Here is a 24666-nt window from a genome sequence, read left to right on the forward strand (position 1 = left end):
AAACGGCAGCCTGGCAGGGATCTCCAGCTCGGCAGAGCAGCCCCGGGAAGGTGTGCTGTGGGGAATGAGAAAGGGAAAAATTCCTCCCACCTTCTCAGGCTGATGGAGCCATAAATCATGTGTGATAAATGAGCCAGGTTTAATTCTTCTTTTCATGTACGTCTGACACAGCCCTTTCCCCGCCGGGCTGGGGCGCGAGCAGAAGCGGCCGTGACTCACAGGAGCCTCAGGCAGGGGAGAGGGTCTTTGTGAAATGGAAATTGGGGCTCCGGGGACCCGGGCTGCAACCAGGGCTTTGTCGGGCGGTTCCAACCCCATCCCAGAGCAGCACCACCAGGACTACACAGAGCTGCCCATGACTGGCTGGCAGGCTGTCCCAGGGAGATGCCAACCCTCAGCCCCTCTTCCCAGCTTTGGCATTGCCTTCCTCCATTATCTCCCCGGGAAGCTGCTCTAGAGCTCTTTTCTTTTTCCTTTCTCCTTTTTCCTTTCCTTTCCTTTCCTTTCCTTTCCTTTCCTTTCCTTTCCTTTCCTTTCCTTTCCTTTCCTTTCCTTTCCTTTCCTTTCCTTTCCTTTCCTTTCCTTTCCTTTCCTTTCCTTTCCTTTCCTTTCCTTTCCCATTCCATTCCATTCCATTCCATTAAAACACAATTGTTAGGGGTTGCTGGCAACCAACGAGCAGTTGGGGCCTGTAACAGCGAGGGGACGATGGCAGGGACTGCTCCGGGACACCCAGCCCTGCCCCAGGGATGGCTGCAAAACCCCGAGGAGGTCCAGAAGGGCCCGGCCACGTGTGGTCCAGGCTCAAAAGAATTGGCAGTATCTGTCTGTGCATCCATCTGTCTGTCAATGCATCCACCCATCTGTCTGGGGTTAAATCCAGCCAGTCCCCCCCATCCTCCAGCCTGGCTGCCATCACACACTGGTGCCAGAGCTTTAATTCCCTTTACTTATTTATCATTGCAATTGTCTCTTAATGGCTTTGGCAGCCCCTCCAAGCCTCCTGGCGAGGGTGGGAGGTGCTGATGTATAAATAAAAGCCATAAATAAATAAATCTGGTTGAAGAGGAGGGTATTCATCCAGGCTGCCACAGGTGATGGCACCCATTCACTCGGGGCAGCTCTTCCCAGCTGAGTGCCCCAGATGCCCCCTGGAGTGACAGGCTGATCCCCGGGAAGCTTCAGTGTGGCTTTGGGAACCTTCCCTCAAATTGTGTCTCTCTGGCTCAAGGAAGCCAGCACAGCTGCAGTCAAACATGAGCTGGGGTTGGGGCTGTCACAACAAAGGGGAGCAGAAAAAGGAAAAAAATAAGTACCAAAAATCCCCAACCCACGTTTTAAATTAATTAGTGATGTCCCTGGTGACTCAGCAGAGGCCAAATGGAGCTGCTTCATGTTTTATGGAAGGGCTTTGCTGCAGGAGACTGAGGACAGCAAGGGACAAGGCAAATGGGGTGCAGGGATTGCTCCCAGGGGAGGTGGCCCCAGGGTTGGGTGTCAGCACCTGGTGAAAGGCCAGGGCTATTCTGGGTGCCCCATGTGAATGCCCAGGTCCCTGGCCACCATGGTGGCATTTGCATAATCATCTTTACATGTCGGTTGGGATAGAAAAGCAGAGTTTTTCTCCCATTTCTGGTGCCAGGTGCTGGGCACTGGTGGGAAAGGAAGTGTTTGGGGCATGACCAGTCCAGTGCAGGTGAGATCTGTGACCTTCAAGGACCAAGGAAGGACTAAGCTGCTCCTGCAGAATTTCCCTGCTCATGGTACACCAGGGACAAGCCTTCAGGGAAGCAGCAGTCTGGAAGCACCCTCTGGCTAGGCTTTCCAAAGAGGGGCTGGGTAATTTAGTGTTTAACAGACGTTGAGAAATATTATTTCTTTTTGGTGAAATTGTCTAATCAATCACTTTTTAATTCAGCCTGCTCTGGTACCCAGGGTACCCTGGGAGGCTGTGGGCTGCTATGCAGAGAGAAATAAGGCTGGATCACTATGGGGTACCCACCTCTGGGGCTCAGCTCCACTGAGGGGGACAGGCACTGTCCTCCCAAACCCACCCCCCACTGCTGCCAGCTCTGACATCTCCATAGCAGGTCCTATTTTTACCACCCTATTGCTCAGCATCGTAAGACCTATCCTGATGAGGGGAGGGGGAACAAAGCAGGTCAGTACAGGTCAGCCACTGGCAAGGGGTTCCAATGGCAAGGACATACTGGTACTGCTGAGGGGAGATGGTGACTCAGGTTAGGGCAGAGGAAACTGGTTAAATCACAAACCAGGACACATATGGGGCCAAGAAGGCGCTGGGAAAGCTGTCATGCCTGTGCCCAAGGATGCCTGAGGGAGAAGCAGGTGCAACCACCTCCTGGTTCCTGCCTCCTGCCAAGGCAAAGCCACGGCACAAAACCTTCCCCAGCTGAGACCCTGCAGCAGGTGCCCTTCCCTGACCCACTGACAGTTCCTGGGCTGCCCAAATCCATCCAGGGGAAAGGCTGGTGAGCACTTTCCCCAACCCTTCAAACAGCTGAATCCCCACAGGGACACATGGCTCCTTAATGGTAGTGAAGCTTTGCCTAAAGCTTCTTCTCAGGTTCAAAGTTTTTCTTTCCCTGGCCATTGCTCTTCCAAGTGCTGCAATAGACTGAATTCCTCCCTGATGCCAGTTTGGCCTGAGATTTACAGCCCAAGCCCCAAAATCCGCTGCTGCTTGTGAGGTCCTTCGAGAGAATCACAGTAGAAAGTGTTTATTTCCATCATAAAGATCTGCTTTAATATTTTAACATAAATCAAGCTGCGCTTTATGGTGATAATAAATTTGCTGGCAGAAACTGCCTTTGCAGCCTGAGGCAGCGGAGCAATTCAATTTGTTTGGCTTTAAGTGTAAGGAGCCATAATTGAGAAGGGGGAACTACAGATGTTTTAATTGAGTTTGCAACTAGCATCCAGAGTTGCAGTAGGCTAATAGAGAAGAGGTGAGGGTCTCCATTACCCTCTCCACTTGCCATTTCTCCTTGGCCTGAAGCCCCATCCATCACGGCCATCCCCTCCAGGAATAGCTGCTCCGTGCCTAAGCATGAGGAAGAAAGGGATGGAAAAAGAAGTCAGACTAAACCAGATGTATAATGTGCATTTTATTGGTTTTAATCCCATTTTAAAAAAACTAATTACAGTCAGGACAAAGCATCATGTGTGAATCTGCAATAATGAATTGTTAGTGCTGATAATGGCCGAATAAAAATAGACTTATTCGTGATGAGTGAGAGGAGAGAGCTCATGCCCTGCACCATGGGGTCACTCAGTGTCCCCTCAGCCAGTGCTGGCTGCACTGAACCATTCCCTTCCTGCTTTCTCCAGTAATTTTTAAGGCATTGCTATGTCATGTTTTATATGAAAAATGTTCTCTGCTTAGAGCTTCTTTCTGTTAATCACCCCAATTCCTCGGATATATTTGTTTTGCTGCTGTGCAAGGACAGCAGGTGTCTGGAAATTCATGGTTATTTATTTGAGAAGCACTCATGCTCCTTGGGGAGCACAGTCCTTCTCAGTAAGGTACCATGGCAAAGGCTGGAGCTGGAACACAAGCACTCAGCATCCCATTTCATCCAATACCTGGATCCTAGCAGTTCTTGGAGGTGCGGCCCCTCAGAAGTCACTGTCACACATTGTTGAGGGGGAGAGGGGGACACACAGGCCAGGGAAGAGAAGGCACATCTTTAAATGTAAGAGATGACAGGAAAGAGGATGCCAGGCTCCCTCCCTCCTGAGAAGGGAAGGGAGGGTGAAAAGGAGATGAAATAGCAGAGAACAGCCCTGTTTCCTGGCTGCAATGAAATGTGAAGGCAAGAGACTGAAATGGTCATGTGGAGGGCAGGAGCTGAGCCAAGGGCGTTGCAACACATGGGCAGCTCAGGGCAGACAGCCCTCAGCCCCTCCATGAACCGCCACCTGCACACTCATGCCGAGGAACAGCCCCCTCAGCCTCTCCAGCTTCCAAAGGCTCATTTCATCAGCATTCAATTCTCCCTCCAGTTCTGCCCAGCTCCCAGCTGCCACGCAGGTGGTTCCCAGCTCAGCTGCCCCATGAATCTGCCCTTGAAACTACTGCTTCCTAAACAAGACACCAGCACCAGATACCTCTAAAATACCTTCTTAATTTGGTACTGAAGATACCACATAATTCCAGGAGCACTTGGGGATATTTAAACTCACTAGCAGGGGCTGCAAATGCCCGTTTAGGATAAAGCTCGAGAGAAGATGAACAGTCTCTGCAGATTCTCTCCAGGCAGCTTGGCAATGACACAGTGGCGGTGCTCAGGTTTGAGAGGTGCAGGGTTTTGCTTTAAAAGCTATGAAGTGGTTTTATACAGCTCTAGGTACTTGCATATTCCCCCAGGAGGAGCACTTCAGGTCATATGGAAACCAGAAAGTCCTACTTGAAAACAGAGCTTGATTAAAAAGAGCTGCAGTTCAAAGCTTGCTTTAGTGAGTGATGACATTTAATACTGCAGCAAGTGCAGAGGGCAGGAGGATCTGACGTGCACCTGGCTTTGAACCCGCTTTGATAACAGGGGGTTTAAAATAGTTCAGATGAAAACTTTTAAAGTTCTTCCTTCTGTCAGGAAACCCCATATGATCTGTGCCCCAGGGCTTCCGAACACAGGACCCGGTGACAAAGTGTGGTGTTACAGTGACCACAGTCATCCTAAAAACAGAGACTCTCCTAGAGCTGCCTAAGGCAGGAGCAGCCCAATTCTGAAAGAAGCAGAGCAGGAGCAGCCCCAAGCCCACCCTAACCCTGTGCAGAAAGACAATTCAAGCCCAGTTCCAGCAGGGTTTCAGGTTTTGCTCCCTTGTTTCAGGAGCTGCAGGCAGGGCTGAGCCAGGGCACAGCTGCTTCCTCCTGGCACCAGCTCATTCCCCTGAGTTAACACCCACCTTGTTTCAAGGCTAATTACCCAATGCGGGAGCCGGGAACGCATCAGTGGGCACAGCCAAAGCCTCTCGCATGTCAGGACTGGGTAATTAGCACCTCTCCAGCCCACACCAATCCCGATCGGACCGCTGGAGTTCAGGGCCTGGCTGCTTGTACCAGCCCCGGGCAAAGCTGAGAAAGGGAGAAGGGCTCTGCCAGTGGAAAGCTCCGAGTTGTGTGCTGGTGCTGAGGGAAGCAAGGCTGATTTCCTTTCCAGTGGGAAGAGCTGTATCCCTGCATGCAGAGGGGCATTGCTCTGCCCAACTGAGCTGTCACAGCACAGGAGAACAGGATGGAAGTGTGAATGTAAACTCCCAGGCTGGAGAAATCCAGCTCTAAGCAAAAGATCCCCGATCCCAGGCAATGTGCACAAACATGATAATGCTTCTAGAAAAAGAAAATGTAACAGCACAAAATTATTTCCTTCTGAATTAGGTCTATTTCCATCCTTATGTTTTCCTTCAGCTGGCACAGGAGGTTGGTCTGAAAGAGTCTCAGCAGAAAGAAGAGACTCAGTTATCCCAAACTCCTGCTGGATTCTGCACAGCACATTCCTGCCTTTGGGAGAAGGGACATTTAGTGATGCAGCCACGGCTGTTTCTCTCCTGTGTGCCGAGACCTGCAGCACATAGAGAACCACAGAGGGACAGACAGAGAATGTGCTGCTCTGACAGAGCCAAAGGCAGGAGTGGCTGGACACTGGTTAAGGGTGCAGGCTGCCAAGGGCTCAGCCCCAGGGCTTTGTCTGAGAACCAGAACTGTAACAAGGCTGAGTCCACTCCACCCACACCCAAAGTAGAGTGAAGAAAGTCTGTGTCACCAAGCCAAGAGACTGGAAACTTCCCTTCATACTGCCTCTCCCCCTCACTGCACAGTTCCAGAGGGGAAGGTGAAATGCTGGAGTCTCTGGAGCTCCAGAGCAAGTGTGCTGCTAACCCTCATCAGAGCTTTGACTCACTCAGGACGATGTTTGCAGTCACAAACACGAAGCAAGAGAAACCCCAAATGAGCACAAACACAATCCAGAAGCTGTGCCGGAAAGGGGAGAGGTGCTTGTTCACCGTTCCACTGCCGAAGACCAGCTGAGTGTCTTTCCGACTGCAGTACGCGAGGAAAGCTGGGATGAGATACTGGATCCCATTCCCGGCATAGGCTCCCGTGATCCCCACCAAGGACTCCAGATCGTGGGTGCAGAAAGCCACCAGCACTGGGGGAATCAGGGTGATGGCAGGAAAGACAATCCTATCCACCACCCACGGGTAGGTGCCCCCTTCTCTGTGGAAAAGCGTCTTCCAGTTGTTGCGCAGGGTCACTGCAATGATGGGGAAGTTCGTGCTGATGGTGAAGACTGGGAAGAGGCCCAGGAAGTACCGAATGAAGGCCACGCTGATGATCTCGCAGTTGGTGAAGTTGAGCGTGTACATGTCCATGAGGGTGTCGTTGCGGAAGCAGTAAATGGCAGTGAAGGACAGGAGGCTGTAGAACGCCAGGATCAGAATGTAATCGAGCAGCACGAGCTTGTTGACGTGCTTCTTCTTGGAGATGGGGGTGATGAGGGATGGCAGGGAGTGCTGGCACATGAAGGAATAGACGCACACCCCAAATAGATTGCGGATGCCCGACAGCTGGGCCATGGACGGGTGACCTTCAGCTTGGCCTCTGCTGATGCGGATGAGGGCCAGAATAATCATGAGGATAAAAGCTGGAGAGAGAGAGAAGGTCTCAGGTCAAGCCCAGGCCCATGCTCCTCATGACCTCCTCCCATTGCACTGTCAGTCTTGGCACCAGCTTTCTCCTGCTGTGCAAGAGCATCTCCTTATCTCTTTGATGCACCACCTTATCTGAGGGTGCTACATTAAAGGCAAGGTGCACAGGACTTAATCTTGATTTGCTGTCAATGCCAGTCAGCAGATAAGGGAATGGGCTCAGGCATCTCCCTCCAGTCTCCTTCCCACAGGGACTCACCCTCCCACCCCCAAGAGCACAGGGCTGTGCTGAGCCCTTCAGAAGCAGAAGGGCTGATGAAGCCTAAGCCCTCGAGGGTTTTGGTCCATGGATGCTTCTGCCACACACACACTGGTTAAATACTGTCATTTCAAAAAGGCTTAAAGATGTTTGAGCTCTGACTTGGCTCCAGTCAACTCCACTAACAGTCTACACATTTACAACTGGATTAATGTTTTCAAGACCTCCCCTACGTGCACAGAAGCAGCAGCTACTAGCAAGCTTTCCTGTCCCTGGGATCTGTCAAGCATGATAGAGCAAGAACTAGCCAGCCATTTCCTGGGTAGGAAGAACAGGCTGGCTATAGCTAATCCCAGGGTGGAGAAGCCAGTCTGGAAAGGGTCTAAAGCAGCACTGAAAGACTGCTATTAAAATTCATCATTTCTAGACACAAAGTCTGCTTGTCTACCCTTCACTTATGTCAGGAAAAAGCCTAACAACATTTTACAAAGCTTATTACAAATAACAACATGCCAGGGACAAAATGAATTGAGGAGATTGGGCTAATGCCCTTATTACTCTGAGGGTGGAAATTTGAGCCAGAGCAGTTATTGTGAGACTCTCATTCCTACTGTGGCATATAAAAGCAGCAGAAAACTAATTCTGGTGTCACAAAAATTACATCAATCTAGAAAGATGATCATCAGCTGCTGGAATTAACAAGTAATGGGGAGAAAGGGACCTGCCTGGCAGGGCAGCAAGCAGTGAGATTTACAGTCTGGTGCTGCAATGGGTGAACCACTGTGGCTTGCACAGAGCTGTCCTTGCACCAGTCTGAGGCACAGGAACAGAGCCGTGAATTATCAGGTAATGAAAAAATCAACAAAATGCTGAAACAACTACTACAGACAACTTTGAATGTCATAAATCCAGAGGAATTAAACAGAGCAGTGCATAATTCAAGTCCATAGGAGGTTGGCACCAGTGCTAGCTGGGCAGGCTCACCAGTGACAAGATCATGAGCTTGCTCTGTGCCCAGTCCTGCTCCCCATAACAGGTTGCTGGAGATGGGAAATCCTGCCAGGGATGGGACTAGGGAAAACAGTTACAGCCCAAGTTAGTGAATGCTGCTTCTCTTGTGCCCAGAAAGATCAGATTATTCTCACTGAACATTGCCTCCCATACATCTCCAGCACTCTCCAAAACCTTCTCTCAGAAATTCATGTTCTCCTGCAGCAAACACCAGCTCCATGCTGAACCCTTCCCAAGCCACATGCTGCATTTCACCCTGTGCTGCCTCAGGAAACCTCTCACTTTCAACTGTTTCCCAGTGACAGGGCACGTCTACCAGCCCTCCCCAAACACCACACTGACAGCAGCAGATCCATTCCTTCATGATACTGCAAGGCCAGGTCGTTTTGGGAGTGTTAGGCTCTATTTCCTCCCCCAAGGGCAGTCACAGAGAGCTATGGAAGGCAACAGCTCATTGCTCTGGGGGTGTGCAATTCCTCTTGCCTTCACTCAAGCCCAGCAAGTGAGGCGCACTGCAAACAGGGGTAAAATTTTGTGCCTCCCCCACTGCTCCCTGGAGGGGAGATGCTTGCCAGCCATATCTGTTCAGCAAGAGACCCAGAAAGAGCTGTGTTCCAGGTGATGTGACATGGCTGCACTCCCTGGGGTTGCACAGGCTACAAGGAAGAGGAAAAGATGCCCTGAGTAATAAGACAAAGCAGGGTGGGCAGCTCTGGAAATGTGCTGAGACTGTTCCTTTCCTTCTTGCCTGGGAGAGGTGCTCAGGCTCTGCAGCCCCATCCTGAGCTGGTCCTGTATCTGGGCTAAGACATGACTCAGAAGTCTCACACCTCTTCCCCTGCACACTAGACAGTGGATCTCCTCATGCTCTGCTCAACACAGTAATGAGTAATCTATTTCCATCCCCCAAACCCACTCTCACCATTGGCTCAAAGTCCCACTTTCTGCACCAGTGCCAACAGGACCAGGTCAGGGGAACTTTCAGGCAGGCACCCCATCCTTGAAGCATCTCCCACAGACTTTCCTCTGCCCTGACATGTGCTTTTCTGGCAGGGAACACTGAAGGAGCAGAATTCTTGTGGATTCCCTAAATGATGGATGGTCTTTGGCTTAAGCAACTAGAATTTAATATATTTGTTTTTCATTAAATATGCATTTCAGAAATTTATTATAATTACAAGGAACGAGGATCCAATACTAAGATCCAAACTAGTTTTGCTTCCAACAAGGCAAGCTCTGCTTCCCCTTCCTGAGCACTGGTGCTCCACAGATGCCAGACCCTTGAGAGGAAAGGTGCTGAGTAAACTGGAAACTTCCCCTGCACAATTCCCGCCTCAGAAAGGATAACAAAAGCCCTGCCCCATGGTTATTTTCTCTCAGTCCCTGAGGCAGAAGAGTTTCTCGCTCCTGGAACTGGAGAGCTAAAACACTTGCATGTCAAATTTATCTCTGTCCCTGAGAGGAGGCGAGCCAAAAAATGAAACTCTGAAACCTAGATATGGTTTGGATGATAAGTCAAAATGAAAAGAAGATGACGGGCTGATGGACAGGCAGCTTTGAGCAGAAAAGAGGCAGCACAAGATCCTCAGGCACACACAAAACTCCCACTCGCATCCCCTACCTGGAACAGCAGGCTGAAGGCAGAGTAACATGACACTACTTAATGTCACCTACTGTTGTCACATCAGCTGTCCAACAGCATTCCTTCACCACAAGAATCCTGGTGAAGACACGGATTCACAAAAAAACCCTTGATGCATCCCTCTCCACACAGAACAGAGGATACAAGCAAAGTGTTCCAGGTATGAAACACCTACCTTCAGACCATGATCAACAGCACCCATAACCACAAAGTAAGGTTGACAGTGATGGCACCTTGGATTGTTAGATGGTTACATGAAAAATTTGCCTTAGGCCTTGTTTTATATAAATGCTTAAAAAGCAATGAAGAATTTTGCTTGTCCTGATTTTTCCACAGTGTTAAACCCACTCCAAGCCCCCACACCACAGGCTTGGCAGACAGCAAGGCACAGAAGCCACTTCTTGTCTCGCCTCCTCTAGATGTTCAAGCATCATTTTTAGTGAAGGATCTAAGTGAAGCTGGGGAAAAAAATAAAGAGGGGCTACACCATAAAGGAAAATTGTGATGAATCTCATCCCAGCCATCCAACTGCCTCTCCTGCAGACTCTTTGCTCCCCTCACTATTTGAGGAACAAATGTTCTCAGATAAAGCAGACCTTGCAGTCAGCTACTGCTCCTCTCCTGCTTGACTCAGGAGATGTTGATTCAGATACAGGGCAGTTCTGCTCTGGTTCTTGCAGGTGAAGTAAGGATGAATATGGATGAGCAGACGTCCAAAGTAGTACAGTTTGGGAAATATGTGAGTCTGGAGATATTAAGAAATACATATTTGTGCATTTTGATAGAAACATAACAGAGCTGCAGAGAAGCAAAGAAGATAATTTAGCCATTCTGAGTTTAAGGATCATCTTAAAGAGTCAGAGAAAACATCTCTGTAAATGAAAAATGGTGTTTGTACATGAGTTTCATCTCTCTGCACAAAGGCTATTGCAGAAAAGAAGTCCAAGCCTCAAACACAATTTTTTCCCCTGTCATGGTATGTTCCTGCAAGAACTGATGTTCAGAAAGAGCTTCTGGCTTAACCCCTCTTGCATCCCTGCAAGACATGGTACTTGTGAGATGTTCACATCTTCTTCAGCCCTGTTGCTACTCCCATTCCTCCTTCTACAAGGAAAGCCGGAAGAGAACATCACCACACCTGCCTGCCACCCCTTCCAGGGACCAGAGAGGCAGTGGTGTGCAACCACCCCATGCCTGGCTGCTCCCCTACCCCCAGCCATTTGTCTGAGTTGGTGCCATGACACGTTTGTGGCAGGGCCATCCGTCACCACCGCTGACACTGTGACAGAGCTTTCCTGTCCAGGCAGAGAATCAATATGCCAGGAAATAATGATAATGGATCACCCTATCCTAATACATGCCACTTGCTTCCCTTTTCATACATTAGGCAGAATGATGGATGCCAGGAAGAAGACGTTTTCAGGAGCTTCCTAAACCCAGTCTCTTTGGAAAGGGGAAGATTTCTCCCCACCTCAATCCTGTATCAAGTCAAAACACAGCAGGCCACTCTTAAACGGAGGAACATATCTCATTTAGTTGAACGTTAGGCAGTTTTTTCATAAAAGGGCACAAAACCAGGAGCATCTGCTCTGTACATGCTAAATGGGCGAGGAACACGTCAAGATAGTCCTACCTGCTGCATTCCCACCTGACACTTGTGCTGTCTACTTCCCTGCTGATGTCTTTCTAGAATGTCGGTGCCCCTTCTCAGAGCCATCTGGCTTTCAGCAGTGAAGTGGGCAAGCTGAAGAGCCTACTACAACTCTGGAACCACCAGGCATTCTGGATCCTGTGGCATTTGAAGTATTAAAGCACAGCTGGACTCCAACATGCTGGCAGAACAAAGTATCTGAAATTAAGACATTGATTTTTAAATTTAAAGCTCATTTAGCCAGTTTCTCTTGCAAAAGCTATATCCTGCCACTTGTTCATGACCTCCAGTTTTCCACAAACTACAGAGCAGCAACTGATTAACTTCTCCAACCTTCAGAGGGGGTTTCTATATGAACTGACAGTAAAGAGGTAACATGAAAACCAGGTTTGCTCCATTAGATGTGGGAGCTGGAGTAGTTAAGGATCGGATTTGACAATGACAGAGCCTAAAACACCAACTCTAGGAAGATGAAGGATTTATGAGTACAGAGACTGTGGGGAAGCAAGATGGATATGTTCATAGAAGACAGCAATTCTCCGGAGAGAAATGTCAGAAGGAAAAGAGGAGGAAAATTACTTCCCAGAAAAAAGGTACGAGCAAAAAGTTGTGGAACATCACTGTGGCTCCTTCCTCTAACGGAAAGCAGGGACTTGTCTGGACAGTGTTACCCTCCCTGCCCCAAAGCCTGAGGGAGGGTCCACATGGCGAGGGACTGTTGCTTATACACAGAAGTGTGATACAGCCTACCAAGAAGGCAAGAAAAAGCCTCTCAGGCACCTCCACTCCTCCAGGCCTGGCTTGCTTCTGCTGCAGCAAACTCAGACACTGCTGCCTTGGACCAAGTGGAGCCCCTTTACTTCACAAAGGGAAATTCCATTTAAAAAGTACTACCAGGACTTTTCGGCAACTAAAAGCAGTTCAGTGGAACTTCTCTGCTCTAAGGGCATCATTTCCCTGGTTTTCTTCATCAGGCTTGCAATACCATAACCAAGATTTACAAGTAGCTTCCCCAACTGTGGTAACAACGCCTGCCATGAAACCAGCACAGCTGCCCCATCTCAGCCCACATCAGTTGGTCCCACAGACATCTACACTCCAGCAACAGTTCACAGGAGAAAAATGGCCTTGCACTCAGACGTTTACCACAGATGCTTTTTCTCAACATAAGGGAAGGAAAGAGCAGCCAGCACAGCTTGTTTGCTTCTGGGGGAAAATTATCCGCATAGTTTATGGTCCTCTCTCTGCCGGTCACCTTTGGCAGAAGAACCATAAAACCTCTGCAACCAGGACTCTGCTCTCAGCTCTGCTGCTGGCTTGGCCTATTAGCTCTCACAGTCACTTCTCTGTCCATGTCATAATTTAATCTTCTGAGAGAAGGGAATAATACACACTTTGGTGTCACTATGAGCCTGAACTATGGCTGTGCATGTTATGGAAAGCACTGGCTGCAGAGCACCCATGTCTTATAACATCCAGGTGCTCTGCAGACTTAGCCACATCTTGCCCATCCTGCCTTGGGCCCTACACAGCAAAGTTTTTTATTATCTTGTTCCACCAACATCCACTCTGAACAGAAAGCAGCTTTTCATTCCACAGCCCTACTCTGAAAAATTGCGTGGGCACAGTCATCCAGACCCTTTTGCAGGGTTGAACATGCCCTCACATGTCCAGCTCCCCCTGCTTCAGCTCTCAGGCCCATCAGTGTCTGTTGCTGTCTTAATAAAGTGCTCTTTTCAGGAGCATCAACTCCTCAGGCAGGATCTCAGTGGTCCCGTCCAGAACGGCAAATCACTCTCCATCTGTGTCTGAAGCTCACAAGGCTCTTTCTCTCACACAGGCACTGCTTCACCCCGTTGCCTCCCACAAACAGCACTGAAATGAGCTCCTCAGCCAACAATTCCAAAAGCAGGCATGACAGAAGCACAGCATTTTAACTAACTCTTCATACATATATTCACTACTTGTTAGTGAATTATTTACCCTGGGCTCCAGCAGCAGCTTCATCTGCTCCAAAAGGGATATAAGAACATGAAGTAACTTTGTTGAAGCAGCGTGTCAGAATGAACATGCAACAGTGTCCTGATTTACAGTCGAATTCCCTCACCCTCCTGTACGCCCTGCAGTGTGAAAGGAGAGGGGCAGAGATCACAATGATCCCCCCTTAAGCTACTTGTAGAAAGCTCAATTTCTGGTGTGAAAAGAGGCCACCCACCTTGAGGACTGTGGGCACTGGCAGACTGATTTCTCAGCAGGAGACTGGAAATGCAGGACTTCAGATAACTGTCCCCCCTCCTAAATCAGCCTCCTCTGTAATTCTCAGTCTCAGTACTTGAAGGGATGTAGCACCCTGACTCCAGGTTTCTGCAGCGCGTCAACTACAGCACAGATAGTTCTGCTGCTAAGGATGGCAGTGACAGTTACCTGAGACTGCTTGCAAGGTGAGATGGTCTGAGACCAGTTCTCTGCAGAGCAATGCTGTATACAGCAGAGCTCTGGCAGAAGGAGCAGAACTAGCAGTGAAACCCCCAGATACACAAAGTCAGCCCCACTAGCATGCTCTGGACAGCCCTTTCATAGTTTCTGCCCCAGAAGCCTTCTACCATGTATCCTGGAAGGGGATGGGATGGAGAAAAGAAGGGTTTAACACAGACTTCCCAGAAATTCTTGTTTGCTTTCCCTTGATCTTATTGGCCAGGGGAAAGAGCTGGAGTAAAGATTTTATTCCTGAACATGTAATTGTGAGATCATTGTTTGGGCAGGGTTGTGAAGGCTCTGTCTCAAGGGCTGCATTTACTTGACTAGATGTGGTGTGATCCAACAGGGATAGAGAACTGAGCCTGTTCAACCAAACCCAGAAGTTTATTACTCTATGAACTATCTCTTCATTAAAATACAATACTTTCTAATAACTACAATACAGCATCATGAGCAGCACACAGAGCACAGGCCCCACGTGGGAGCTGTCTGGGAACATTTGGCAGAGACAATTTAATAACAGCAGCAATAATCACACTACCAATGTCTTTAGAGCCAGCAGTCCTCACCTATAGAGCTGGACATCTCGGGCTGCAACAGGCTACAATTAATTGGGTTAGCTGCTTAATACACAATAGCCCAATGTTTGCTGCTCAGCTCCACCAAGCTCTGTCCTTTTGTTATCTTTCCTAATCCATATCCTATCCCATGATGCTGCTAGACAATTATTATCCAATATTATCCAATAATAAAGAGGTAGGGCTGTGCCCCAGTGAGCTGCATCCCCTCTGCTGTGAGAGGTGAATGGGACTTGCCTGGCTCAGTCTCTCTTGTTGGGTTGTACCCTTCAGCAGCTCACACCTAAAAGTACCCACTTGATCAGGATTGAAGGAATGAGAGGGAAAAAAAAAACAGCTAGATAAACAAATCTCTTTAGAGAGCAATCCATTGCCACCATGGATTTAAACCCTCCAGGAAAAAAAGTGTCTGAAGTCCAAACAGCAGAATTGGAAATACCAACAGCTCTAAATTTATTGATGGCTTAGTTGGTTTAGCCTTCTGCAGGAAGCCCTGCTCCAATAACTCTGTAAGGGACCTGGAAACAGGCTCTAAAACTGGTAAAGGAATTGGCCTAATAACAGCTCTACACTTTCCCGAGGCTGAGGTGGAAGAGAGCTGAAAGAAAGGCAGGAATTATATTTTGGGGAAGGACCCTCCTCACCCCATAGGAACAATTTGTACTCACATGGCCCCAGAGCTGGGTGAGCCAAGAAGATTCTAACCACAAATCAAAACAAGGCTTCACTGTAGGCACCACTGTCAGGATTAAAACCAAATGATATTTCATGACTGGCCCTTTCTCCAGGGAAAGGGCACAGCAGGCAGGCTCCTTGTTGCACCCCTTAAGGTGCCTCTGCTCCATCTCCCAAGGCAGCTTAGGTAGCTGCAAAAGGCTGACAAAGCAGTCTGAGGAGCTTCTGCATTGGGAAAGGGATGAGAACTTGGGTAGGCAAAGACTTCCTCATCTGCCAGCTCCTGGAAAACAGAGATCTCTAAGCAAGGGTAAGGCCAGCAGTTCAAGCACCAACTGCTGCACTGAATTTAACCATTGGCACTCACCAATGCCAAGTGACAATCAGTTCTGCAGCCAAGTGTGTAAGCTGCTACTCTTCAGAAGACTGGCAACAGCTCGATTCCTCTGGAAGCCCTCTCTGCCACCAGCCCCACTCCACCTGGAGACACAGATCCACCCTCTGTGCTCCAATCAGTCCTGGCAGGGAAGTGCCTTGCCATGCCAGCCTTCCTTTGAGATGAGCTGTCCATGATCAACAGGCCCAGACAGGGAGAGCCCATCTGTCTGGGCTCTCTAGCAGCACAACACTTCGGCTTGCAAGTTCCTCCTTCAACTTTCTCCTTTTAGAGAAGGAGACTTCTCCTTTTAGAAGCTTCAGAGGTGCTTGCCCTGGCTTAATCCCTTATCCTGGGAGAATGCCAGATAAAGGGCTGATCCCTGGAACATCTCAACGTTCTTTGAACTGGTCCATTTTTAATTTCCAGCTCAGATCCCAGTGTTTAAGCCTATTTTTCAGAAAGAGAATTTTTTTTTTTTTTTTTTTTTTTTTTTTAATCTATGAGGTGTGGAATAAGACTGCTGTAGGCTTTGATAGTCAATGTGCTGTTTGTGATGAGCACAAGGCTCTGGAAGAGGCTGGTGACATTTGATTATCACTTAGATCAGGAGAAAGAGGGGAAGCAACTTTCAAAGGCAAGGCTGACACTGTTACAAACACCAGCAGAAATGACCTTCACACACAGCTAGCTCTCTCTGCTGCCAAGAACCATCCTCTCAGCTGCTATCATCTAAATCACCAGTACACCTGGGGCAGTGCTGCTTTACATCAGCCTCTTCTGCTCAGAAATCCAGGGATTTTCCACTGGGCTGGGGAGAAGGGTGTGTGGTGGGCCCTGTGGGAGGCACATTGCAAAGTCTGTACTGACCTCCCAGCTCAGGGAGGCTTGATTTTTTTTCAAATCATGATGCAAAGCATGGGTCAGATTCCCATCCACACCAAGCCAATGAGCACAGGTAAGCTGAATAAGCCACTGCCCACATGGGAAGGTTTTCTTTCCCCGACACAATAAACAGGTGGGAAGCGGCAGTGTTGCTCTGCTGCTCAGAGTGCTTTGCAGAACCAGCCCCAGCACCACATGGCTAAAATCAACCCAAGGAGGTTGGTGAAGGTGAAGGCACAGTTTATATCAGGACAAAGAGTTCACATCTGGCCATTGGCATGCAGGCAGGAAAAGTCCAGAAGACCACAAAACACTACCCAAGACCATTCTTTAGGACCTAAGCTCTCTAAACTCCAACCTGTGTTTAACTCACAGCCCTGCTTTTGGAGGAGGGACAGCAGTGATGTGAGGACATGGGAGAAGCCAGTTTGACAAATCTCAGCAGTATGGGATTGATCCTTACCCCAGGATTTGCAGCAAGAGCTTTTTCTCTGCTCCCTGCATCACATGGCTTTTTGACAAATTGTCTTTCCCAATAAATCTATCCCTCATTGTACACATACGGAATCCGTTCTTCTAAGTAGCCACTGAGGTGCTGTCAGGGTCATTAACTATCATTATCTGGGGCAGCTGTTCCCCAGCGTGCTGATGCAAGAATCAATCAGGCTAAAGCATGAATTTCCCCTACACTTCTCCAAACACTGCCTTTATCCATCTCCATCAAGCCATGAAAGAGAGGAACAGTTCCGCAATTCCCATACTGGAAGGAGCTGGCTAAAGGGAAACCAATGGCAGATGAGGCAGGCATCAGACTGTCACAGAGACAGGATGAGGTCTGACTGATGTCTTTACCACGAAAGAGGAGGCAGGGTGATTGGAATCAGGCCAGTCAGCTGAACAGAGATCACTCTTATAAAGAAAAAAAAAACAATAAAAAATCCCCATGCAAAACTTCCTCATTTCCTTTAGTACCCCTTAATGAGATAACCTCTTTCTCTGAAGAATGGGGGGCTTTCAAACCTTTAATGTGCTCAGACAACAAAGGAGAAAAACAGGCACTCAGGATTTTCACACCATCCAAAGTCAGAATTCATTAACTCAAACTGTTCAACATCTTAGACTTGAGAGCTTAAAACCCAACTTAATTTTACTGGGTATCAACTGCTTAACCCCATCTTAGGAATCCTCTAGAACAGAGGATCTCTATTCCTCTGCAGTGACTGCCAGCCACCTCCAAACAGGAAGAATTCACAGAGAAGGTACAATATCCAACAATATGTGTGTAATGGGAAATAGTTAGAGAAGCAGCTTTTCTTCTTATTCCAGTGATAGGTATAAACAGAGCTACTTCTGTTTCTGAATGGTCTGGATTTACACACCAGGAGACTGTTAACCTGCAGAAATGCTGATCATTAACCTGCAGAAATGCTCTTTATTAGCCCTCAGTATCAGTCACTCTGTCTAGGTGACACAAAAATAGACAAATCGGAACATAAACCTCCACAACCCACACACACCTCTCAGCCTTTAACAGAATGTACACACACAAGCCAGACATGAGGCAGCTGCATCTTTGAATGACAAAGGCATTGAGAAAAAAAAAACCCAGGAGTGATGTCTTACTTCCCTTAAGGGAATGATCTGTCTTCCCAGAAGTTCTTGGCAATATTTTGGAAAGTACTCATGGGAGCAGGACTTCCCAAGGACAGCACACATTGGTTTTGGGGGTTTCCAATGCAGCACATCTTACTATAAAGGAAGACTGAGGAAACTAAATGCAAGCAGATGATAAAACTAAGGATGGAAAGTCTGAAAGAAATGCCTTTTTTTTCTCAGGTCGAAACAAAGATTGTCTAAAGTCTGTTGAGCATATGTGTGAGAATAAGAAACTTCCAACTGGTGGGTATCACAGCCAGCACCCAGACAGGAGACTCCACCAAACCTCTTCTGCCCCTCATACAAACCAGACTAAAACCTCATTTACCAGCCATGTCTGATGGAGAGCAATTTGTTTTGTTTTAATCAGAAATTTAATCCTAGACTATAACCTTTCTCCTCAAAGATTTATTAGGCCTGCACAATTGTCCCCAAAGAGATTGTTTTGACAAGCACTTGCTTCCAAACAAGAAGATCTTGCCAAAGAGAAGCGTCAGTTGCGTGATTCGGGTTCCATCAATGGTAAAGAGATGGCCGAGCCTCTGCCAAGACTCACCTATCCATCTCATGAGGGACGTTATGATTTGAAGATACTTAGTCTTCTGCACATTGAAGAAGGTGAAAGGACCCAGGAGGAGCGTGAACGCTGCCTGGAAGGACAACAAAATCACACATTAGATTAAAAATCAGAAATTCTGCCAGCAAGATGAATTTATCAGAAGAGCAAAGCTTGCATTGAAAGTTCACCTCCAGACATGTCTGTTTGTCATGAAGCTTTGTTCTTAATTTTACAGCTACGTTGGCTGAGACACAGGCGGTCAAGTAAGCTGTTGGGCATCACAGAAAATGCCTTGGGCAGAAGTAGAGCTCAGGATCCTCTTGGCTCTCAGCCATTTGCTATCACTGCTACCCTTTACTGACACATTTCAGTAAAAGCTCTCAGTACAGCCTTACAGAACATTAAATATTAAACTGTGGCCTCTTTGCCCAAGTACATGCTCAGTTTAGGTATGAATAGGAATAGCCCTCACCAGTCTACTTCCATTAGCATTGATGGGGTGGCTTCAGGGTATCCCAGGCTCAACATCAATGAAGCCAAGTCTGCCTGGAGCTTTTCCCCCCCCATGCTTTAAGTCACCTGTGTAAAACATACAGGGTTTTTTATACACATAAAAACAGATAGTGGAAAGCTACAGTGTAACAGTCAGCTCTTGGAAGGTAAAAACCTGTGCAAAATGAGGGGAAAAGTCATCAAAGATATACTCAGAGAACTTAATTCAGTGTGGAAAGTAAAGGTTCTTCCATGAAGAACTTCCTCACTGCCTTCTTGGACATCTATTAAGAGACCAGTGTTTCATAGAATCACAGAATGCTTTGGGTTGAAAGGGACCTTGAAGACGATCTTGTTCCAACCCCCTGCCATGGGGAGAGACCTTCCTCTAGACCAGGTTGCTTAAAGCCCTGTCCAATTTGGCCTTGAAGACTTTCAGGGATGGGGAGAATTAAATTTGGGTACACTGCAGCACCAGTCTGCTGCATCTCTTCCAGCTAGGCTGCAAAATACATCCAACAATGATCCATCCTAGGAATGTGGACTATACAGCTTCCCATGAGAGTTTCTTCTAGCACCTCCTAGAGCGCACAAGGCAATCATGCTATCAGCCCATGCCCAGAGGTGACATGTCCTGTCCTGTGCAGCACCATCACCTCTGCTCAAAGCAGCACTCAAGTCTTACCTACCCCAGAGAGAAAAGTGTTCACTGCAAGAAGAAACAGACCCTGGCTGCAGTCTGAACATTGAGATTGAGAGAAGCTACTTATAAGAGGGAGACAAAATGGGTGTTAAGAGAAGAGAGCCCTGCCTGTCCTCCATGGGATGGCACCAGCTAGCAATACACTAACAGGCCCAAATGCTGTAAGCAGGCAGTACTTAGAAAGCCACAGCACAGGTTTGTAGATCATCCCAAAGAGATTTTTAAAGACAAATATTCAACATTAATATTTACACACTGCTCTTTTCCATGACTTCTTAAAGCAGTTCAAGAAAAGTGTCACCAGAAGTGAAGAACTGGGACTCAGAGGGGCAGGTCTGCCAAGCCTCAAGGTCTCTGTCAACCCCAACAGAGTCAGGACAGAAAAGAATCCAAGCTATTTTAAGACTAGCACAACCCCAAGAAACCTTTCTTGAGACAGTTTCAGAATATCTGCAAGGCAAATTCGAAATGCTTCACATCACAAGTATTCTCAGGTGATGGAAGTAAACCCAGAAGGGGAGCAGGGGAGAGAACCCTCAGTTTGACATGTTGGTTGGTGGGGATATATTCTGATCCAAGAACATTGCTTACACCAAGTCTTGCTTTTACTGCTCAGATTAAAAAAAAAAAAAAAAAGGACAGGAAGCATGCACAGAATTCAGATTTGTGAAGCAACTGATGGCTGTTGGATGAAATGCTGAAATCACACAGAATACAATGCCACAGGCATAACTGGCAAAACTAAGAGCCAAATCAGGTTTAACAGTTATGGGACTTGAGGTTTTAACATAGAAGCAAACCAGTCAGTTACAAATCTTTTTTTTACTCTTCTCCCTCTTGTTCATTTATTCTAATTGAGACCTTAACTCCACTATTTTCTCTTTAAATAAAAAACCAAGTTATGTTAAACCACAATACCTGCCCACTAGGGACTGCCACTCCATCTTAGAGCAATGCACAAACCCCAAAAGACTAAAGAAAACTTTGACTAAAAAGTGATGTAGGGCAAGGGCCCAAAGCAAACAAAAGTTGACACCAACTGTCTTATTGACAAGTATTCTTGAGTTTGGGACCAATCTCTTTCAACCTTCTCTCCCCACACTGCTCTACACAGCCTCCCCTCAAATCAGTTTATAGCTTCTGCGTCAGAAAGCGCTGAACACAGAGAGACGGACTAAGGATATGATAATTAAGGAACAGGCGTCTGCTGCAAACGAGAATGATCCAGAACCAATTGGCAAAACAGTCCCTCAAACCATAGCAAGGACTGACACAAAATCACCAAGCACCAAAGCAGCCAGGTCTGAAACCCAGATTTGTCTCACTCACCGAGGAAAGGAGACATGTCAAGGTGGATTTGGGGCTCAGCTGCTGAAAAGCATCCTCAGGTACTGGAACAACCTGGGTGTTCTTCACTTTTTGCAGAGCACCTTAAATAACCAAATCCATTCAGCAAGGTTTTAAACTCTCCTTCTCTCTGGCCATTACTGCTTAACTCACGGGGAAGAGATACAAGTTGTGCTTGAATGGTTGAATGTCCCCCCCATCCTTTAGGATGATCGGTGTCTTCTGTTCTTAACAAGATCCTGGTCCAAAAGAGCCAAGTGAGCGATTAATTCTAGTGCAATAGAAATTTATTACCTTCTTCACTTGACACCCATTAGTGATCCAAGATGAATATCCATGGATCAATACAAACAATGCTAAAGCCTGCAATGATATGAGGTTGCCTTGCTTTGCAGGAATTTGTGCCAACTACTGTTAGGAAGGGAAGCTACAGAACACACTGGACTGCTTGGAAGCAGAAAGCCTGAGCAGAACTGGACATTAAAGATCCAGATCAACATCATTTTGAAGTGAAACTGCATGCAGCTTAACAGGATTGAGCACAGGGCAGGAAAAAGGGGCCAGTTTCTCACCAACAACCAGGACATGAAGACAAGGACTCAGTCCCTGGATTAGAGCTAATCTCATTTCATCAACCATCAAGGTTGGAACTCTATTTAAAACCACATCCCCAAAAGGATGAGAAGAGACAAAGTGCTTAGCAGGAGGGTGTCTGCTTCCTCTACCTCTCTGCGCTAGACACCTCAATCATCTTCCAACTCAGTTAATTAGTTTCATAACTTCTCCCTAAGGAAAAACTAAGCCCAAATAAGCACCTCAGACATATACCCAAACTTTCTATCTGATATTTTCCAAAGTCCAGACTCTCCCAGAGGGAAATAATTCACAAAGTACTTCATTACACATGTAATTCAAACAATCTAAAACCTACACAGAAAACTGTAACAGTCAGCCCTGTCAGAAGTCAAATATGCAGAGCCCTGGCACATGAGAAAAACCCTCCCAAATTTTCCAGTTCACCTCGAGTCAACTGAGGTATTTTCTAGGAGTTTATCATTCTCTTCCTAAGATTCAGCAAATAAACCCACCCAAGGCAGAATGGGCATAGTCTACTTTGATTAAGATTTTTCTGCTAGTGAAGTGGTTTATTAGAAACAAGCAGGCATAGGGGGCTGATTAATTTCTAAACTGAAACAAGGTAAAGGAATGTTTCCTTCAGCTAAGGAGGAGAACTGAATCTATTAAATGCTGTCTAAATTCACAGGATGGCAGACAGAAACCGTTACAGTTCTTTTGCACTGGGCTGGCTATTAGGAATGATTCCCTTATTTCCCTCCAAGCTCCTCCATTAAATGGGAAAGGTCAGGTAAATCACCAGGCTCATAGTGGAGGGTATGTGGAATATTGCAAAATTCTTTATTTTTTCTTCCTTTCTCATGCTAAAAAACAGCATGAAAATTCAGCACACTAAGGACTAAAAAAAGACTGTGTTTTTGTTGCTTTTACTGACATTCCCAGTCAAAAAAAAAAAAAAAAAAAAAAAAAAAAAAAAAAAAAAAAGAGAGAAACCAGTAGGGTTTCTCTCCTCTACCCTCTTCTACCAGAGGGTAGAAGAACAGCAGTTTGTGCAGTTTGTCATCCTGAATTACACTCTTCCCTGCAGGCTAGTAGGAACACAAGCAGCACACCCGCTTGCTCAACCCCTGGGAGGGTCTTCAAATGCATTCCTCCCACCAAGCCAAGCCACAGTAACACAGGCACCAAGGTCTGGGATCTTCCCTGAGCTGGCAACTCAGCTGATACCACTTTCCCAGCCTCTGCACCTGTCAGCTCTCAGTATTTCAAAATGAAAAAGCAGGCTGGTCAACTCGAGTCTTCTTGCCACAGGGGAACTAACTACGGCTTACCATTGCCTGGAATATATTTTTATATATATTTATATATTTCTAAAAGAATATTTTATTAAAGCTCTTATGTTAAAACTTGGTTACATAACATTGTTTATTGGATTATCTTCTAAGAGCAAGAGTAAGATCAAGTGTTAATAGGACATCTGATTGGTTTTTATCAGCTTAGTTGCAGCCAAGAGGACCACCAAGACAGTTCTCAACCACTAAGTGATGGCCAGCCAGCTAATGCCAGGAGTCTTTCAGACCATACAAACATGCTTTAAGCCAGTCAGAGGGCTGTTTGACCAAATGGGTTCTTTATTGACCTGAAGGGTCCATCTATCACTCTGAACCAGTTCAGTTCAATAGCTTTCATCTGCTGCTCAGCATGTGGCTTTTACAGCAGCAGCCAATACAGCTCAGGAAGCACAATTAGCATCCAAAACGCAGCTGATTCATGTATTAGATACAGTAGTTACAGCATTATGGCTAGTGCCTGCATACATTTGCAAGAGGACCATCTGAAAAACCAGCCTCATTCATAACTGTCATCAGAACTTGCTTGTTTTCATGCTACACAAACTCATCTGTAAGAATTTTATCTGGTTTTGGTGCTTGCCAAGTAGAGAATTAAAAAGAATAGCTATTGCTTCTTATTGATTCAGAGCCTTGAAACTTTCAGAAAGATGGCAAGGAAGCAGGGTATGTACCTGAGCAAAGTGAGACCATGTTTGTTAAATGCAGCAAATGTGCCAGAAGCAGCGCAAAAAGTGCAAGACTTTTTGAATAAAATCATTTGTACAGCACAGGGCTATCATACCAATGAGAAGTTACTAAGTTTCAAGTAACAGAGCAATGATCCCTCAGTTTTAATGAGAAGATGGAAAAGAGGTGTTGTAGTGCTCACTCCTCAGATATCCATCTCCCTTTGGGCCCCCAGCCACCCTACCTTTTCCTTTCCTCCTCCCTGCTTTTTACACCCTCATTCAAACCTACAACACACCTCAAACCATATCATTCCTTGGAGTTCTTGCTTCCCTTTGACAGAAGTGACAACATCCCAGACAAACTTCACTTTAGGATAGTATCAAGCTCCATCTCTGCAGATACTGATGTTTAGATTTCACACCTGATGAGCAATGGTACTGCTGCCCCGCAAGACAGCACAGCAAATAACACTACTCTAAAGAGGGGTAAGATAAGATCTCATTAAAAAGTAACTGGTTTAATAAAATGGATCACTCTCCTTGGTAGACTTTGACACTTCTGCAGGGCAGCCAAGGGTTGAGTGCTTGATACTGGACTGTGGGTACATAACATTTCCACAGCAAAGCTTGACACCAATAAGACACAGGCTTGACTGGACGAGCACTTCCCAAAGGAAGCTTTGCTCGATTCAGTGCTCAGATGCAAGGAAAGTCTCCTCGAGTATGGCAGGAAAAAACAGACATTTCTTACATGCTGTCAGAAGAGGAAACTCTGACACTCACTCTGCTTCTGCAAGACATCCCTGAGCTCAGAGCTATTTCACAACTCAGATGAGCACTAGAAGGGACAGATGAAACAATCCAACAAAACCAGACTATGCAAGTACAGAGAGCAAACAAGATGTCAGGGAACTGGAATACTCTGTTCCACCTCAGGTGCTTTCCACTGGAATGTGTCACATGTAGGAAAAAAAGAAGTCCAAAAAGCAAAACTGCATTTATTGGCATGGGCACAGGTCAGAGGTTTTATTCCTGGTTGGAAAGCTGAACCAGACCTATCACCTTTAGTAATTCCTTAGGAAC

At 46.8% G+C, this 24666-nt stretch overlaps 1 protein-coding gene across 2 annotated transcripts in view; it reads right to left on the minus strand.

The window, feature by feature from the left end:
- Positions 1-3115: 3115 nt before the first annotated feature.
- Positions 3116-24666, minus strand: part of TMEM104 (transmembrane protein 104) — a 43805-nt gene continuing 22254 nt past the window's right edge. For both annotated transcript variants that reach the window (XM_053994708.1, XM_053994707.1), the window contains exons 9-10: positions 18443-18536; positions 3116-6671 (exon numbers count right to left, since the gene is read on the minus strand). In XM_053994708.1, coding sequence (XP_053850683.1) covers positions 5911-6671; positions 18443-18536 — 855 coding nt within the window. In that variant the 3' untranslated portion in view covers positions 3116-5910. The remainder of the gene's footprint in view (positions 6672-18442; positions 18537-24666) is intronic.

This window comes from Vidua macroura, chromosome 19 (assembly GCF_024509145.1).
Source record: "Vidua macroura isolate BioBank_ID:100142 chromosome 19, ASM2450914v1, whole genome shotgun sequence".
Taxonomy (NCBI): domain Eukaryota; kingdom Metazoa; phylum Chordata; class Aves; order Passeriformes; family Viduidae; genus Vidua; species Vidua macroura.